At 40.2% G+C, this 19,599-nt stretch overlaps 2 protein-coding genes across 2 annotated transcripts; one reads left to right on the top strand and one right to left on the bottom strand.

Moving 5' to 3' along the window:
- Window positions 1-521: 521 nt before the first annotated feature.
- On the bottom strand, window positions 522-4,423 carry LOC131258307 (probable glutamate carboxypeptidase LAMP1). Its single transcript, XM_058259541.1, has 8 exons — window positions 4,232-4,423; window positions 3,846-3,914; window positions 3,342-3,429; window positions 2,231-2,314; window positions 1,848-1,936; window positions 1,604-1,720; window positions 1,123-1,263; window positions 522-837 (listed from the first exon to the last, which is right to left on the bottom strand). The coding sequence occupies exons 1-8, from the start codon at window positions 4,406-4,408 to the stop codon at window positions 655-657; spliced, it is 948 nt and encodes a 315-aa protein (XP_058115524.1). The 5' UTR covers window positions 4,409-4,423; the 3' UTR covers window positions 522-654.
- Window positions 4,424-11,753: 7,330 nt separating this feature from the next.
- Window positions 11,754-17,890, top strand: LOC131249377 (bifunctional pinoresinol-lariciresinol reductase 2-like). Its single transcript, XM_058250126.1, has 5 exons — window positions 11,754-11,939; window positions 12,513-12,659; window positions 14,856-15,105; window positions 15,189-15,392; window positions 17,727-17,890. The coding sequence occupies exons 1-5, from the start codon at window positions 11,754-11,756 to the stop codon at window positions 17,888-17,890; spliced, it is 951 nt and encodes a 316-aa protein (XP_058106109.1).
- Window positions 17,891-19,599: the final 1,709 nt, after the last annotated feature.

Raw genomic sequence — 19,599 nt, 5'->3', positions numbered from 1 at the left:
TTGCCCTTGCAGCCGTCTTTGTAATGCCCTACATTCAGAATAATAAATGGAAGACACCAGTCCTCCACTCCAACTACTTTATAACAGACTTAATATTACAAAAGAAACCTAGGTTGTGGGTTGATATTAATTGTTGGGTGGCATTTGCCGGTGAAATCTTAATCACAAGCTGTTAAGTGGACACATTTTTTGAATTTTATACATACCCGTAACTCTTTTTAAAATGCGTTGTACCTTAATTATACAAATTAGTCTACCATTGGAAAAGACTTTAGAGGCAAAATAAGTACCCCGCTATTTGTGTTTTAATGTAAAAGATAGTCAATTTATAAGGGACAATTTCAATGATGCCCCTCATAAATAATTAAAATTTAAAATCCCACTTAGACTACAATATCAAAAGAAAAAACTTATTTTCTGCCTACACCAAAAGAAAAAGAAAAAAAAATATATATATATATATATATATATATATATATATATATATATATATATATATATATATATATATATTTCCATTTCCCCTCACATATGAGAAAAGAGACTTATAAATAGTCTCCCTCTCTCTCCACATATCCAGTTTATTACATTGTGACTCAAATTCTCATGAATGGGCATAGGTGCTACAATTAAGGTAATCTACAATGTGCACATTCATGTGAATTTTCCTTTGAGAACAAGAGATGCATGTGTTACAGCTCTTGAAACCCTCCATACTTCATGTTGTACTGGTTTCCATGACTCTGTGGTGTTTGAGCTCTTTGCCTTTTCAATTGCGTCATCGACTCCTGGAAATGATTTTGATCCGTAGTCGTTGTGGTTTGATGGCCCATAAATCTGTGAAATTAATGTGGTCAACAATGACCATAGTAATACATATAACACAAAATATCAGGTATAAACCAAACCGAGGTATTAAGAAATGACTTGATAACCTAAGATCGAACTAAAGGTATGGTCCTTGATAGAGTGGAATGGCGGAAGATACTTTGAATATATAGCCAATTCTAACTACAATGAGGACGATGGTGACAAAGTCATGGTGTATGGTTTATCCACTAGTTCATACATCCTGCATGCATGGGGAGAGAGAGAGAGAGAGAGAGAGAGAGAGAGAGGTACCAAATGCTTGTACCATGGCCTTCCAAAAAGCCCATCTCTATCTGTAAATGCTCGTTCAGCCATCATTAATCTGTCATTTAGCTCTCTCACTTTCAATGGGTCCTTCCCCCACATTGATGCCCATCCATTGCCTTCTAATGCCTATATAGAACATCCTTTGATCCCATTAATCATCTAAAAGATGAATGTGCAAAACCCAATTCCTTTTTTTCCCTAACTATACTTTTGGTCCAGGCAATGAGAAAAATAATTTGGGATTTTCGGATTTTTCTACTCCTAGTAGAATTTTCCCAAAGTCATTGAAATGGCCACAACAGAGCCTTACAACAGCTGCATGTTGCGATCTTTTAAAGTTCTACTGAGAGTAGAAATTCCCAATTCACAAATTATTTTTCTCCGCCCCAAAAATGGCTGCAAACCAAACACCAACAAATCAAGAAAAAAAAAAATGATATTATAGAAAAATCAAGGGATGCCTAACCTTTCGTTGGTCATTTATTTTAGTGGCTGCCTTGTTTAGCTCCTCAATAGACTTATATAAAGGGCTCAGGCTAATAAGCTTTCCCAAAATCTCATTTTCTAATTCCTTTGTGCTTCTCTGTTAATCAAAACATCATTACATTAATACTAATTAAATCATGAATGCATGTTACATGTATGTGTGTACTTATGCCATAGACTGTATGTGCACACGTATGGATGGATGGATGGATGGATGCACTTACTTGGAGCTCAGAAGCATAGGAGACATAATCAAAAGGCAAGAACTCTTCATCAGCCAGTTTAAGAGCAACAAGTCCCCAAATGCTTGCCACTACTTAGAAAAAAAAAAGAAGAGGGAAATAAAATACAAAAATTAATATGATTTAGTTATACTTTTGTTAGGACTCAGCCAATGTCTTAATATTATTTTCTTCAACGCGGGTGAGTCCATTTCTAGACATGACTCAGCTGAGCAACCATCCGAGTTGAGCCACCTGTAGTGTGGGTCACACCTCAAAGGTGAATCTTCAACATAATTAGAAATCAAAACATGGAGGATTTTCAAATGCTAATGGTAATTATTATTTTCAATTTTTCCAAAAAAAAAAAGGCGTAGAGAAAATACCTGCCACATGTCTATGGAACATTGGGTCCCCAAACTTTTGCATCCGGACAAAGTCATCATACAGTGAATGGTACACGGCGTATTCTGCCAGAGACAAATATTCCTGTAATATTAATGGAATGAATATCCAAAACAACAAATCATAAAGAAAACCCACTAGGAAATCAGCAACCACAGCCACAACAATAAAAATATAGTTTCTCTAGGGTATGTTTGGTTGCTGGTTTTTATATTTCATAGCTTAGTAATTTCCTGATTTCTAAACTATTATAAAAATAGTTTAGCTCACGTTTTTTGGTTGGATTTTACATCAGTTGTTCGGAATTGAAACAATATTTTAGCTTTTCATAGGTTTATCCACATAAACATGGTGCATCAATTAAAACAAATTTAGTTATTTCCCAAGAAATACTAAGCAGAGTGTAACATTCTCCAAAAACATAAAATCCAGGAATTTAATTCCTCAACAGCCAAACAAACCCTTAATACATAGTTTTTTTTTTTTTTTTAACAATCCATCAAACTAATTGCATAGCTTCTCTCGTATATACAGTAAAGATGCTAGCTACATGTGTGTACTTAGAGCTGGGTTTACTTGTAATAAGCTCCAATCGCTCTTTGTAAGAGTATAGGAAAGACTGTCTGGCTGGCTGGATGGCCCTCTTGTTGCTCTCTTCATATCTCATGGGAATCATCACCGGTATAGTAGGCGCTGTTTGGTTGTTTGATTCTTCGTTAGGAAAGTGTAGCAAAACCATGCCGCATTGAATAGAATAGACTCAAAGTGTATCCAAAGGGCACTATTTAACAATTCACCTCAATGCAAACATCCAAACTACCCATATGTTTAATTGTCCATTGTGCAGTGTTCCAGTATTATGTACAAAGATAGTGAAGAAAATGAACCATTAAAACTAGCATTATATGTTTATTGAGTCATGCAACATAAGTGGAGAATTACTGAAGATTTTCATAAAGTAAGCTATGTTGTCTATCAGTATATATCAATGCATTTATACTTTAAGAAAAGTCTTGTGTAATTATTTTGATTGTCGAAATGCGAAAGTGAAAAAACAAAAAACAAAAAAAAGAAGAAGAAGAAGATAGATACCTCCTCCATAGAACATGTCGACGGCAGGAACACCAACATGTTGGATGAATGATGCGAAATCTGATCCACCTCCTCCTAACCTCCCAACCTTCACAGAAGAAAACAATGTCAACAACCAAAATGAAGATGACAACAGCAATGATCACCTACAACCAGTTGTATCCTACAACGGCAATTAATTAAGGAAGGAAGAAACCTTCCCATTGTTGTCTCAACCATGATTTGAGGGTGGTAACTGACGGAAAAGCTGGCACATTTTTTTCAGGCTGGGCTTTCCATGCCAACCTAGATGGCAAGTGGACCAGTACATTTGGAAACCTTAGCCGACCATGATCATCGGTGCAGCCAAATGCCTACTGAGCGAGTCATTGACAACTAAACAAAACGGATTAAGGAAATGCCACATTTGAGCTTTTTTAACCATGGGATTTTCAGACCTCCAAGGGAGCTGCATTAGCCCTTGTTTGAAAATCAGAATGGCAATACCCGCCGAACGCTACTTACCATTTGAGAATCATTTGATTGAATCCACGATTCGTATACTGTTTGGGAAGAGTTATCTGGGTCTTGAACCTACAAAAAACCAAAAGTATGTAGTCACACGACAAGAACAAGCATCATAATGACAATGGCAAACAACAAAAACAACAGCATCAGCGAGAAAGGCGGAAATGGGCTGGGCTGGGCCAAAGCATGCCCAAGTACAGTTCATGAGATAAGGACCTGAGTCTAAGAGCGAAGGACTCAGCCCATCAATGTTAAAATTGTTGGTCTGAGCCATACCTACTCGTTGGTCCTTTAGGGCTCAAGTCCAACACACCGGGACTGCACTTGGGTGGAACCAGGCCAACGCAGGAGGCCATTTGCTACCCTAACAGTAAGAGATGGACCTGTTGAGTAGCCTGCTTGAGGAGTTTGTCGAGCTGAGGAGTTGAAGAAACATGGAATCCTGATCCAGAGACAGCACAATCTACATTCAGATAAGCAACTACCCTAGAAGCAAGCATTTCCCTGTTCTCTTCCACCCATTCCGTCGATCCTATCTGCGAAAAATAAAATAAAATCATATAACAGAGAAAATAGATTGATGGAGGCAAAAAATCGCACGTGCTCCACCTTCATGGGCATGTTCGCACTTTGCTCTATGGTCTGATCATCTATCTGGACCGTCCATTTGTTCGATACCACTATTGACAGGCCATGGTGCAACATTCACATTGATCAAATGATCCTGACCCTTCCAATGTCGGTCATTTTGTTATAACCGACTGTTTTTCAGACGCTATATAGATTGGATGCTTAGTATCATCTATGCAGAGTGCTTCACTGGAATAATAGGCCATCGGTTAGATGATCCTGACACTATGTTGTTCAAGATCATCTTGTTACCACGTTTGTTTTTTACAAGCCATGGGAAAAAAGGAAAAAATATCACCTCGTTTGGATGGCTCTAACAACCATCTGTTTTTACAAGCCATATGTATAGGGGTGTACATCTGAGTCAAACCGAGTCGAGCTGGCCTCAGCTTGACTCGGGTCGGCCACTAGCTGACCTCAGCTCGAACTCGGCTTGGCTAGGTCCTCGATCCTGACTGGCCAGCTCGGCTCGGTTCGGTCAGCAGCTCAGGCCAGTTCGAGCCGAGTTCCCCTGTGCAGCATTTCCACAAACACCTAGACTGCATCTTCAAAATCCTACTATATGTAAAACAGAAGCAATAGTTTTACAAGTATTTTATCAAACACCTTCTAGTATTTGTTTCATGTACATACCTTCCTTGCCACCAGCCACACTTCGTTGAGTCATTTCATCAAACACTTGGTGAGTAACATCAATAGCAAAGTAACCGAGTCACCGAACTGGTTCGATCCGAGTAGAGTCGAGCTAGGGCCAGCTCGAACTCGGCTCGAACTCATTTTCGAGCTCAAAAAATCAACTTGACTCGGCTCAAACTTAGCTTCAATCCGAGTCGAATCGAGCTTTTTCAAGTTGAGTCGAGCGAGCTAACCGAGCTAGCTCAGTTCATGTACGCCTCTACATATGTATAAGATGATTAGCATTACCAAACTAGAGCTCAAAGATCAACTTGACTCGGCTCGAACTTAGCTTCAATCCGAGTCGAATCGAGCTTTTTCAAGTCGAGTCGAGCGAACTAACTGAGCTAGCTTGGTTCGTGTACACCTCTACATATGTATAAGATAATTAGCATCACCAAGCCAGAGGACTTCTTTGCAAAACAATCCACTTAATCTTGATTGTCCATTTTTCATACTATTAATCTAATGTAGGATAATTAACCACTTGTTCTAAAAGCTCGAACAAATTGATAGAACATGGAAAGTCAATCCCTTTATCTCATCATCCACGAACCACATCCCATAGATTAGGTTCTTGGTTGAATCCCCAGTGGGTGCACATCACATAGGTTCCACTTCACACAAGTGACCCGCCTTACATGGGTGGGTCCACACCCCACATCCCATGGGTTGGGTTATTGGGGAGCCTGCCTGGTACAAGCAAACAACCCACCTTACATGGGCTACTCACCCTGAGTGTAATCTTGTATTTCACATGCCACGCCACTTGAATCCGATGTGAAAATGTCCATGCATTATGATCCCATTGATAAGATATCATATGGGCAAGACTCTCGCCATTTTTTTTTTCTTTTTTTTTTTTTTTACCATGTCTTGACCCCAACAGTATAGTAGAATGAATCAAATCCTAACCCTTCCTTGCCATGAATAGGTTTTATCTGTTTTTCTGCATTTTGATTGGTTCATGTCATCACTCATGTTGTCAGCATTGCTGCATTAAATGCACTTTGTGATAATGTGATCCAATTACCCTGCAACAAACAGATTTTTTCTATTTGTGATAAGTAAAAGATCCGAATTTGAATGAATCAACGGTCCGCACTTTTGTTTGGCTGTGCAAACATCACATACAAGCTTTAAGCTAAGTGGAGAGAGAGAGAGACCAGGCCATATTCTTCACCATCCCAGTTGCACAAAATGATCGTTCGTCGAGGTTTCCATCCTTTCTTTTGCAACTTCTCCAGCCTTCGAGCTACCTGCAATGGTTAAAGAATACTTGAGAAACCGCAGATGCAAGACGCGTGATAATCCGTGTCGAGGATCGCATTCATCTGTTTGAAACTAGGTCATCCATCCATGAGGCGTATACGTAGCCCACAATTCAAACAGATGAAATGATCCTAATCATCCGATTGCTGGTCATAAGGACGGTCCGATCAGGGCCCACAGTTTAATACGCCTCGTGTACAGTGGACGCATCAGTGAGCATGCCCCGCGGCACTTAATTAGGAAAGCGGATTAGGTGGAGTACCACACACCACCGACTTGAAAGCGTGTGTGGTACACGACCGTGGAAATGAGCCCACACAACAGATGAAAAGGTAGATCTCTCATAAACATTACAGTGCCCACATAAGGTTGATTTCTCACAAACATAACGGTGCCACGTAGGTTTTCATGGCAGTAACTTCCTGGGAAAGGCTAAAAAGTTCCTATGCTGAAAACTTGGATGGGCCCACTATGGTGTTAGTGAGAAATACACCTGTCCATCCTTTTTTTTTAAAGACCATTTTAGGACATGGGACTAAATATGAGCGGAAACTAATAATCAAGTAGGCCAAAAACGTAAGATTGAACCTACATACTTGAAATATTAGTGGGGCCGCAGAAGTTTTGAATCAGTCTAATATTTGTGGTAGGAATTTCCCTATCCACCATTTTCTTTAATGTGGACCACTTGAGTCTTGGATCCTTCTCATTTATGGTCTCAAGTCCTAAAATGAGCAGACATAATGAATGGAACGGGTAGATATCTCACAAACATCATTATGGGCCCACTTATGTTTGCAGCGCAAGAACCTCTTGCAGGAAATTCATATGGTTCAAAAGACGGCTCAAAGGGGAAGCGATTCGCTTGTGTACCAAAGACCACCGACCTTACTAGACGGTTGACATCACCAGGTCCTATCATGAGGTATGTATTATATCCAAACCATCCATCAGCAGAGAAATAAGACAAATTCAAAGATTGAGTGGACCACAATGCAAAAAGCAGTAGGAGATTGAACGTCTACCATTGAAACCCAGTTAGTGCTTACAGAAGTTTGGGTTCGACATGATATTCGTATTTCCTCTTCATCCAGGTCCGTGTTACCTTACAAAAAGGTTAGATGTAAAATAATCGTTATTATGGGCCCTACGAATGTTCTAATGGTGAGAATCATTATCCCACTGCTATTTGCGGTGTGGTCAACTTGAGCTTGAGCTTTGGATATGCCTCATTTTTAAGGTTACGCTCTAAAATGATCTCACCAAATGAATGGATGGTGTGAATATAATAAATACATTATTGTGCCACCCTCTTTTGAACCGTTCATACTACCTCGAGCTGGAGGAGTGTCAAAGCTCGTCTTCTCACGACACATACACACACCAGCTAGGTCAATAGTGTGTGGTACACCAACCAATTTGCTTCCCTACCGACATGGCTGGTGTGTTGAAGTTACCAAATTCTGTGGGTCCCATCGTGATGTATGTGTTATATCTAAATAATCCATCCACTTTGCAAACTGACATAAGGCTTGAGATGAAAAATAAGACAGATCCAAAGGCCAAGTGAACCGCACTGTATAAAGTAACGGGGGATTGAATGTTACCATTGAAACCCTTTTGGGGTTACAAAAGTTTTGGATCAATATGATATTTGTTTTTCCTCTTCATCTAAGTCTGTATGGCCGTAGGAGCAAATTGAATGGAAAATAAATGTTATGGTGGGCCTACAAATATTTTAATGGTGAGAATTAATATCCCACTGCTACTTGTGGTGTGGTCCACTTAAGCTTTGGATATGACTCATTTTTAGGCTCATGCTTTAAAATAATCTCGCCAATGGATGAACAGTGTAGATATAATATATACATCATTGTGAGGCTCATGTAACTTTGTTCACTAAAAAATGAGTCCTATCCAAAGCTCAAGTGACCCACACCAGAAATAGCTGTGGCGAAGATGGTTACAACCAAGAGATTTCTGAGGAATCCTCAATCCACGTCATATCTATCACACAAATGGTTTGCATCAAAAGACGTAGCACAAAGTCCATGGACAAGCCTCCTAAGGGTCATTAGGTACAAGTAAATGTTTGATGTCTTCAATCTGACTAGAATAAGGGTTGGTTAATGTCATTGACAGACCACTTGATCATATTGAAAAAATCCTGATTTCCCCTCTATATATGCTCGCTAGACAGTTTTTGGGGCATTCTTCGATCACATCGAAGGTGGCTTTGATCCCATCGACATACCTCGATGACTGTCGATCCTATCAAAGGTCCTATAGACATAATTGTGCGATTTTGCAAAAGTGTACATTTTGTTTCCTAATTCGGTTGTAACACTATATAACCAGGTGTAATCGAGATTATAATATGCTAAGATGTTCCTAAGGTATTCTATAGTAGAGAAAGAGTTTTGTAAATTGATTTTAAGGTTTCTTAGATCGGTAACTCCATCCATCTCTTTTAAATTCGATTTCATAATAGATTCCTTGTCGCTTTGTATCATGGTTTTTTTTTTTTCTGCGAGAGTTTTTCACGTAAATTTGTGTGTTTTTTGTGTTCTTTATCTACGTTTAATTTTCTCTTGTTTGATTCGAATTCGGTGTTTGCTTCCACGATTTCCTAATAAGTGGTATCAGAGATAACACTAGGCTTCGATTTTGAATCTCAAATATGTTGTCGAAGGGATAAAATATGAAGTATGAAATAGAGAAGTTCATTGGTAGAAATAATTTTGAGCTATGGAAGGTGAAGATGAGAGGCCTTCTAGTTCAACAAGGATTACAACATGCTTTCCTTGGTAAGGTGAAGCGTCCTGTGTCTATGAGCAATGAAAAGTGAGATGAACTTGATGAGAGGGCTACTACCTCGATCTAATTGTGTCTAATAGATAATGTCTTCTATAATGTCTTGAATCAAAAGACCATCGTAGGGGTATGGACAAACTTGATAGTTTGTACATGAAAAAAATCCTCAGGCAATCGCTTGTATTTTAAAAAATAATTTTATAAGAATCTCTCGCACTGTCATCTCGTTGAGCTCTCTTACACCGTCTTATGAGAGTATCTTATAGACACTATATGCCATGGTAGGGAGATCATAAACAAGGAAACTGTTATCTCAACCCTTCATGAGAAGCAGTTAGGAAAGAAGGACAGCGGTGAGGGTTCTTCCATGGATGCATTGGTCGCTAGGAGAAGAAATTTTGATTGGAAAAATGGTAACTCACAATTCAGATCCAAATCGAAAAGTAAATAAAAGATGAAGTGCTGGAATTGGGGAACGATGATACATATGAAGAAGGATTGTCGAAATACTAAAGCTCAGAAGGGAGAAAATTTTGATATTACAATGAAAGAGTCCAACACAGTGGAATCAAGTGAGGAAGTTGATGGTGGTGTTGTTCTGACTGCATCCAAATTTGAATATCTAGACAACGAGTGAATTTTAGATACGGAGACTTCATACCACATGATTTTTCAACGAGATTGGTTTACTAGTTATAACAAGTGCAATGGTGGACATGTGTTTATGGGCAATGATATTGCCTGTAAAGTTATTGGTGTCGGATCGGTGCGCATCAAAATATTTAATAGGGTAGAGCGTATCTTGATAGATGTGAGACACTTTTCTGACCTAAGGAAGAATCCAATATATCTTAGAGCATATAAGGTACTTGGGTGCAAATTCATGGGTTTAGATTGTTTCCTAAAAGTTGTAAAGGGGGTACTCATAGTGATGAAAGCACAGTCGAGCGGTAACATTTACAAGTTGATTGGGAATACCGTATTGGGTGGATCTATAACATTTGTAGCGAAGTCCACATTGGCATGTTTGTGGGATAAACACCTAAGCAACATGAGTGAGCGATTATGAAGGTATTTTTCGATCATTGTTTGATTCTTGCATTTAAAAATGTTCATTTTAATATATGCGAGCAATGTATATATGGTAAACAATCATGATTATCTTTTAAATCGCTAAAACATAATTATAAAAGAGTACTTGATTATGTGCATTTGGATGTATGGACGCCGTCGTTATTTCTACTGGGGGTCATCATTTTTTGTCTAATTCATAGATGATTGTTCTAGGAAAGTATGCATTTATTTTTTGAAGTGTTGTCACATTCAAAGTATACGTCAATGGTTGAGAAGTAAATATGACAGAAACCAAAAGTCTTAAGGACGTACAATAGTGATGAATTCACTTCATAGGAATTCAACTAGTTTTATAAAGATGAAGGGATTGTGAGACACAATATAATAAGACACATACTATATCAGAATAGTATTATGGAATGGATATATCTGACTGTGTTAGAGAAAGCTCGAAGCATGTTGAGCAATGCTACATTGGACAATCAATTATGGACTGAGGCCGATAATATGACTTATTATCTTGTGATTCAATTCCCGTCTACGACGATAAACTATAAGATTTCAGAAGAATGGTGAATTGGTCATGATATAAATTACTCACAGTTGTAAGTTCTTTTTTTTTTTTTTCCATGATGCTTACTTTCATATACCATTAGTCGATAGATAAGTTACACCAAAGAGTTAAAAAAGTGTACTTTTCTGTGATATGGTGATGGTGTGAAGGGATACCGGTTGTATGACCGAGTCATGCAGGAAATCACGATTAATCGGGACATCAGGTTTAATGAGGATTCATTGTTCCACAAGAAAAAATTGTTTCATCCGACGTTGTACATGATATTTTTAAAATAAGATGTTTTTGCTCACTCTTGATGCTTCAGTTCTCCAGTGGTGAAGATGGTGGGCCATACAAAGAAGATTACTAGGAGGGAAAATTGGAACAATCCGTTCATCAGGTGGACCTCACGTGTACATTGAGTAAGACCATCCACTATCCATTGATTCCTACGGCCTATCCCACCTGATGAATGTAACATCCTCCTCTTCACTCCCCGTGATTTTTACGGTACGGCCCACCTTTTGCACGGGAAATAAACCACTGTCATGCAACGTTTTATGTGAAGATCCTTCTCCTAAATTCTCATGTAGGGTTATTGTAATCATTTCCCGTGTGAGGGCAATTGGGTAATTTTATGGAACCAATCTAATAAGCATCCAAAGGGAGGAATCAAGACCATCGGTTTTAGCTCAATTTCTATCGTTTATCAATTCATTGGTTTTCAACATGTTTGTGTAAAATACAAAATATAGAACATTTGTTTGTTTGATCATGGTCCCTTTCATATGTGCGTGTATAAATGCCTGATCAAATCACATTCTTTTCAAGTAACCAAAAATATTCATTGGAGGATTTGTTCTGCTTGACAAGTGAGAAAAGAAATGGGAGGAAGGAAAGATAGGGTTTTGATCATTGGGGCCACTGGTTACATAGGAAGAAGGCTTGTCAAGGCTAGCATGGCCCTGGGCCATCCGACATTTGCCCTTTATCGACCGGAGATTGCATCCGATGCCGAAAAAGTCCAGATGCTCATCAGATTCAAAATGGAGGGCGTAACACTTCTTCAAGTACTCCAAATTACCCTATTTTGTTTCGATTGTCATACTTAAAATTTGGTTTTGTCTCTTCATTTTCTTTATTATTATTAATATTTTTTATTTTTTGTTATGTGGTCCACTCTAATTTTTTTATCATAAATTTGCTGGTCGATAAGTCCATGGTGGGCCCATGTGGCTTCATGGAATAGGATGATCCAGACCATCCATCCAACATGTTGTGAAGTGGGTGGACAACTATACAAATCTAGAGGCGAACAGTAGTGTGTTTAGATGGATGGTGGGAGATCCATGCAAATGATGTGGACCAGTAATTCAAAGGTGGTTCCGAGTTTAGCAGATGGGATCGTCGAACATTGGTTTTCACCACTTTACTTCCTTAATCACTTGATTAAGCATCCCTTTAAATAATCTAGAAAATGGTCTTATGATATTAAAGTCTATCTCATCCCATTCAGTAGAATCCTTGTAAGTGGTTGGGGTAATATGGGAAGGATCATCACTAGATGGCCTACAATGGGCCATTTGTTAATAGTCCCTAAATCCCACAAGAATGCTAATTCAGATGAACTCATTAATTTGCAGGGTTCTCTTGAAGATAAAGAAAGCTTGGTGGAGGCATTGAAGCAAGTAGACGTTGTGGTGTCAGCTGTAGCTGGAAATCACCTTAGGCATGCTATCCTCGATCAGCTCACTCTCATTGAAGCCATGGAAGAAGTGGGAACTATCAAGGTTTGCTGTGTCTCTCTGTATGTTACACTTGGAAGTGGTGTACACTCTCATTTAAGAATGTTGAGAGTGTCCATCTAGCTTACGCAAATTCTATGCATAAGCCCCACACTCAAATCGCTGGTTTAAACCATCTCTACCATCCAAACAGTGTACATGCCCATCGATCCAAACGGGTCAAATAATCTTGAATGGGCCATATTGTCAAAATGGTTGGGATCATGCTTCCATGACTATCAGAATTTTGTTGGTCAGATGGCTGGGATCATTTGATCAATGTCATTTTTGGGCTCTGGCCTATGCAATAAGCTGTTCATTGTCTGGACAGTGTAGGCTGACGTTGATGCACTGTCGAAGATGGATAACTATGGCTGTACACAAACCGGGCTAGCCCGGTTAACTCGCTCGACTCGGCCCGACCTGGAACTGAGTTCAGGCCGAGTTCAAATATGTCCCAGTTCGGCCTGACTCGGTCCGAAACCCGACTTGACCTGGCCCGACTCAACTGTTTATATATATATATATATATATCCTAAATTCTTACCTTAATCATTTGAGACAGGAAGTGAGAACGCCATACATCCCTTTGTAGATGGAGCAAGCCCGAAATTGGCCCGAACTTGGCTGATTTTTGACTGGGCTGAGTTCGGGCAGGACATGTTGGCCCAGTGATCGGGCCGGGCCGGGTCGGGTTTGATAGGTGACCGGACCGGGCTGGGTTGAGCCAAGTTCGACTTGGTTTAGCCCGATGTACACCCCTATGGATAACTAAGAATGGAGAGAAAGATGACAAAGATGCCAAAGGGGCACGGATTGGGTACTATGACCCACCCGTCCCAGCTAAGAACAGACATGGGCTCTAAGGGGCCATCGTGATGTATGGGCCATATCCACACCGTCCATCCAATTTTCAATATCATTTTAGGCTATAGACCCAAAAATTTGGGAGTTCCAAGGCTCAAGGGGACCACACAGTTGATATTAAAAACTTACAGTTGAAAACTTTTTAGGAGTCACGGAAGGTTTGAATCAAGCTGATATTTGTGTTTCCCTTCAACCAGGTCTATGTGACCCTATGAACAGGTTGGATGGTAATTAACCATCACAGTTGGCCCTAGGAAAGTTTCAACAGTGGGTGTTCGTTATCACCTCTGCTTCCTGTGGTGTGGTCCACTTTAACCTTGGATCTACCTCATTTTTAGGTTTGCACCTTAAAATAATATGGAACAATGGATGGACGGTGTGGATAAAACTCATACATTACGGTGGCCCCTCAGAGGCCCTGTCCGTTCCTAGTTATGAACGAGCAGGGGTCGTTCTCAATCCGTGTCCATGCCAAAGATGCTGCAAGATTACTCAAACGCGGATTATTCAAATGGGTACTGTACGAGGGCACGTTCGACGTTACATGACAACTCGAGACTCGCCGATTCAACCTGGTCAGATTATGGGCCTGGTCAGTTGGACGATGCAGGTTCTGGTTTGCTGGTCAACTAAAAAATCAGCTAACTCAGCCTGTTTTAACGAGTCAGCCGACTCACAGAAAATACATTTAAGTAAATTTATGACGCACCTGGTTGACTCGGGACTCATTGGGTGACTCGACCCAGTGAGTGATTCTATACATGAAATGCCACCTCACAAGGACACATGGACATATGGTTTAGAGCTATGACCAATCCATGGTGTGACCTACTTTTTTTTTGAAAGGTTGGAAACCATGTTGATGTTGTGTGAGTGTGTCTAATCAATAAGCCCTCACGGTTTTGTATAAGGGGCATAATTTAGTTTTTATTCTCTTATGAATAAGGTAACTATATAGAGGAAAGGATCTATGTCCTAAACACTTCCATCTAGGAATATAAGCATGTGATCCAGACCTTTCATCTACTGGGCCCTACTTTTTGGATGGATCATACCTGAAAGGCAGGATGGTGTAATGATCACAGTAGCCGATTGGACGGTTTTTTCAAGCCATTGAGTGTAACCGTTGAATGTATATTTTTCTTACCGAATCACCGAAAGCCCTAGCTTGGATCATCCAATCGGTGTGCTTTATGGGGAATAGCTCATCCATGATAAGGCCCAGAAGATGAATCGTTTGGATCAACTACAAGTGTACAAAATTTTCTAAAATGATAAAGAAAATCATTGTGGTGATTTTTAATGGTTGATAAAACTACTGATGGTCCCATGCAGCGGTTCCTTCCCTCTGAGTTTGGGATGGACGTGGATCGGATGGAGCACGCAATCCCCCCTGGTGACTATGTGTTCAAGGACAAACGTGTGATTCGGCGGGCCATTGAAAAGGCCAAGATCCCCTACACTTACGTCTCGGCCAACTGTATGGCTGGCTACTTCCTGGCTGCTCTGGCGCAGCTGGGCCACTTCATGCCACCCACCGATCATGTCTACATCTATGGCAACGGCGATAAGACCGACAAGGACTGTAAGTTCCACTCTAAGTGGGCCACCCCGATCTTTCTATTGCTAACTTAGACTGCTGATAGTTGTTTGTTATTGACGTGGCAGGTATTTGGGTGGATGAGGATGACATGGCAATGTATGCTATGATGGCCGTTGATGATCCACGGACACTGAACAAGACTCTCTATCTCCGTCCACCTGTTAACATACTCACCCAGATGGAGGTGGTGAAGATCTGGGAGAAACTGATTGGAAAAGAGCTGAAGAAAACCTTCGTTACACAGGAGGAATGGCTTGGCAACATGGACAGTACGTAACCGACTCTTGGATCCTTGTGATTGGATTAGGGGTTGTGAATGAAATGAAGGGTGGTGATGCGTCCGGACATGTGTCCTGATCATTAAGAGAGACCTGATCACCAAGAGGCAACGGTACAACTTGTGATACCGTACCATTTCCCTGCAAAAATGCCAATTGTGCAGGAAATCAGGGCCATGAAAACTACACACCCCACTATAAAGTTCTGCCTTTTAAAAAATCAGTCTGATTGGTTCACCAGGTGACCCACACCCGTATATTGAGTCAGATTGTCGGATTCCAACATGTGGCCCACCTGCGAGAGGACCGTCCAAGTTTTTGTGCCACGTGATTTTCATGATGCAGCCTATCATATTCATGGTACAGATGTCCTGCACAATTGGCTGAAAAGGACGGTACGGCACATAAGTTGTGGTACCTTGGGACGCGGATTGTCTGCTTACGCTGTCAGTAGCAAGACTGCTACTGGACGGTGCTCCGTAAACCCGATCATGACTTATGTGTTTTATTCGGAAACGGGGCTGAAAGTGGGGAGGGTTAACTCAGGTTGATGCTGAACCAACCCTAGCCCAATCCAAGGTGTCTGTACCGTAACCTTGACTTAACCCAGCTCAATTTTGGGTTGAGAATTCTCAACTCAAGTTCAACCCAAGCAGGATTGGTCAAGTGAATACATAGTAATATTTTTGTTATTACATTAGTCTATTAATTTCAATACATGTCTTATTTTTTATACCTATAATTTTATTAATTATATATGTAGTTATTTAGGGTAAAGAACTTCATTTTTTTCTGACCAAAAAAGCTAAAAAATAAGACTACTTTAAAAATCATGTTGCGTAGGACGCAATCTATTTGAGAGAGAAATGTAGCATATCTTGTTAGCTTTAGTCTTCGGAAATGGCATAGACCAATGAGACGTAATTGCAATGGAATTTCCTATGCCTTCAACGCAGATGATCCATGCTCAATTATCATTTATAACTTATATATCGATTGGGTTCCATCTAGTTGAGCAACCCAAGACCTTAACCCAAGCCTGGCCCAACCTTTATCGGGTTGGTGTTTTTATAGCTCAAGATCTAAACCAAACTCGATACATCTTGCCCGAGCCCAACTCAATGTCGAGTCGGTCACAGGTCGATTGGGTTGAACCTGCCTAACTTTTAGCCCTACTTGCCAGTAGCCAATGGCTAGTCGTCAGTTCTCTGTGGACCCCACTATGATGTATGTGTTTCATCCATGTCGTCCACCCATTCTTGCAGATCATTTTATGGCATGAGCCCAAAAATGAGGTTGATCCAAATCTCAAGTGGACTGCACAGTGTTGATTAAACGCACACTATTAAAAACTTCTTGGGGGACACAAAAGTTTTGGATCAAGATGATATATATTTTTTCACTTCATCCAACTAATGTATGACCTAATTAATAGGTTAGATGTCAAATAACCATCACGATAGGCCTTAGGAGGTTTTTAATGGTGGACATTCAATCACTACTATTTTCCCATGGTGTGGTCCACCTGAGATTTAGATCTACCTTATGCTTTGGTATCAAGCCCTAAAACTATCTTTCAAAATGGATGGACGGCATGGATAAAACACATACATCATGGTGGGGTCCACATAGCACCGACTACTAGCCACCTGACCGGTGGCAGTGTTAGTACCAAACCGTGTCCGTTTTATCCTCGCCCGTCTATCTATCCTCCCAGGTAAATCCAATTCTCAAGTGGATCGCATGGCAAGATAATAGTGATGATTGAACGCCCACTGTTAAAAAGTTCTTATACTGTAATGTTTATTTGTCTTCTAAACCGTTGATCAGGTCATACAGACTTGAATGAGGGGAAAACACAAATGTTATCTTCTCCCTAACTTTTGTGGCCCTTGAGAAGTTTTTATTGGACCACTATTTCCCGTGGTGTGGTTCATTTTAGATTTGAATCTGGCTCAGTTTTGGGATCATGGCCTAAAATAATCTAGGAAAATGGATGGAAGGAGTGAATAAAAGCATACATCATGTTGGGCCCACATAGCACCATAGCATCAGTAGGCAATCCAAGTCCCGTACCCTGTCTATAGATGTTTAGCTTCTCAAGAGGATGATAAAACAATATGGATAAAAGGCAAAGGTCAGGATCGCATGTAATCAATAGGATCAATAAAATCTTCCGGTTGTAAAGAATTTTGGGGCATTCCCTTTCCATGATGGGGCCCATCAGATCAATGATATGTGTAATCGAATCATGAGGACTCTTATGATTTCTCAAGAGGAAATGAATGGGTGTAATCTAGGTAATATTTTTTGCTTTTAATGCAGAGATGCCGCCTCCACTGCAAATCGGGGTGGCCCACCTGTACCAGATCTTCTACCATGGGGACTTAGAGTTCGAAGTAAAGGGCCCACATGGTGTGGACAGCCATGACCTGTACCCGGACTACAAGTACGTCACTGCTGGAGAGTACCTCAAGCGTTTCGCCTAAGCTCTTGTTATTAACACGGAAATTAAGGTTGTATTATTATTATTATTATTATTATTATTACAACACCCATCCACCCACTACATGGGCAGTTAAGCCATGATCTTAGTCTTGAAATGCAGGCTGTCCACCACTGAGCGGTGGGTTGGAACCCCTTTTATAGTTGTATTTGAATATTTGTTGCATGTAATAATAAGCAGGCAATATTAAGAGCCTCCTAAGTTCCTAATAGTTCTTTGTCATGAAATTATATTGGTTATTTTCCCTTGTTTACATCCAAATTGTTAGTGGTCCCCACCTGAACAATGGATCTGCTTAATTTCCACTCATAGTAGCTGGGTCCCCCTTTCGAACTGGGCTTCCGTGGTGATCCCTTCAATACCCAAATCTCCATACTAATCGTGATGTGGACCCCACCATGATGGATATATTTTATCCGTGCCATTCATCCATTTTTCCATCTCATTTTAGCCATGAGCTCAAAAATGAGTCAGATCTAAATCTCAGGCAAACCACTGGTAATTGAATGCCCAAATTTTTCGTAGGGCCCACCAATTTCGTCACACAGACTTGGATGATGGAAAAACACAACTATCACCTTAATCCAAAATTTTTGTGGCCTCCAAGAAGTTTTTAACTATGGGCGTTCAATTACCATTGTTTCTTAGTATGTGATCCACCCAAGAGATTTAGATTTGCTTGGACAAGTGCACTAAAATGAGCTGGAAAAATGAATGGACAGCAAGGATAAGACACATGACTCACGATGAGTCCCACAGCACTATCAATTACTGGGTCACTATCAGAATGGACTCTCTCTCTCTCTCTCTCTCTCTCTCTCTAAGTGAAGGCAATGAACTCACATAAAATCATCTCCGGTCAAGGCCTAACCGTTATATGATGCACACAGAGGCACCCAATAACCCACCACTTCCATGAAAGTGAAGGTAATGAGTTCACATAAAATCATGTCCGGTCAAGGCCAAACAGTCATATGATTCACAGCTATAGTGACGTTTTAACATGGGAGAATCCTATCAATGTCCTGATTCCGAGACAATAAGAAATAGGCCCACTTTTTATTTTCACTACTTAAAACTGAAAGCCCACCATTCAATAGGATACTATTGAAATGCCCATTTAGTGATGACGTGCCGGCAACAAAAATGGACATATTTGATATGATGGACATAGGAGCTACAGGGAAATTAACAAATTTGTCCTCACATGGAGAGTTTTTATGTCATGCCGGACCACCTCTGACATATGTACATGATGCTTTTGGGTGTGGGTCATCATGTGAAAGGACATGTAATTAGGGAAACTTGCCATCTTGATGCAAGTAGCATGTGACCTAAAATTACGTGGGGCCCACCATAATGTCCATATGACATATATACATTTGTCCATCAATTTTGCCAAATCATTTAGAGGATGTGAACCTAAAATGAGACAGAAAGAAAACTATAGACCACACCACAAGAAACAGTGATTGAATGCCCACCTTTGAAACTTTATTAGGACATGTGGGAGTTGTTGATAGAGATAATATTTGTGTCTTTCATACATATTTAGGTGGGAATCATCTTATGCTAAGGTTGAATGACATATAAAGATCACAAAGGTTTCAATGGTCTGATGTTTCTGTCCCCACTGTATCCTGTGGTGCGGGCTGCTTGAATTTTGGATCGACCTTATGTTTTTTGCTCAAA

The sequence above is a fragment of the Magnolia sinica genome, chromosome 1 (assembly GCF_029962835.1).
Source record: "Magnolia sinica isolate HGM2019 chromosome 1, MsV1, whole genome shotgun sequence".
Classification (NCBI taxonomy): Eukaryota; Viridiplantae; Streptophyta; class Magnoliopsida; order Magnoliales; family Magnoliaceae; genus Magnolia; species Magnolia sinica.
The sequence above is the reverse complement of the archived record's forward strand: the minus strand, read 5'-3'. Positions and strand labels throughout refer to the sequence as shown.

Excerpts from the sequence above, each read along its gene's own strand:
- LOC131258307 (XM_058259541.1), bottom strand. The coding sequence starts at position 4,408 with ATGATTTTATTTTATTTTTCGCAGATAGGATCGACGGAATGGGTGGAA. Across the intron at positions 1,721-1,847 it reads CCTATGCTTCTGAGCTCCAA|AGAAGCACAAAGGAATTAGA; the intron begins GTAAGTGCATCC and ends TTTGATTAACAG. Across the intron at positions 1,264-1,603 it reads AAATAAATGACCAACGAAAG|GCATTAGAAGGCAATGGATG; the intron begins GTTAGGCATCCC and ends TGTTCTATATAG.
- LOC131249377 (XM_058250126.1), top strand. The coding sequence starts at position 11,754 with ATGGGAGGAAGGAAAGATAGGGTTTTGATCATTGGGGCCACTGGTTAC. Across the intron at positions 15,106-15,188 it reads CGATAAGACCGACAAGGACT|GTATTTGGGTGGATGAGGAT; the intron begins GTAAGTTCCACT and ends TTGACGTGGCAG. Across the intron at positions 15,393-17,726 it reads ATGGCTTGGCAACATGGACA|AGATGCCGCCTCCACTGCAA; the intron begins GTACGTAACCGA and ends CTTTTAATGCAG.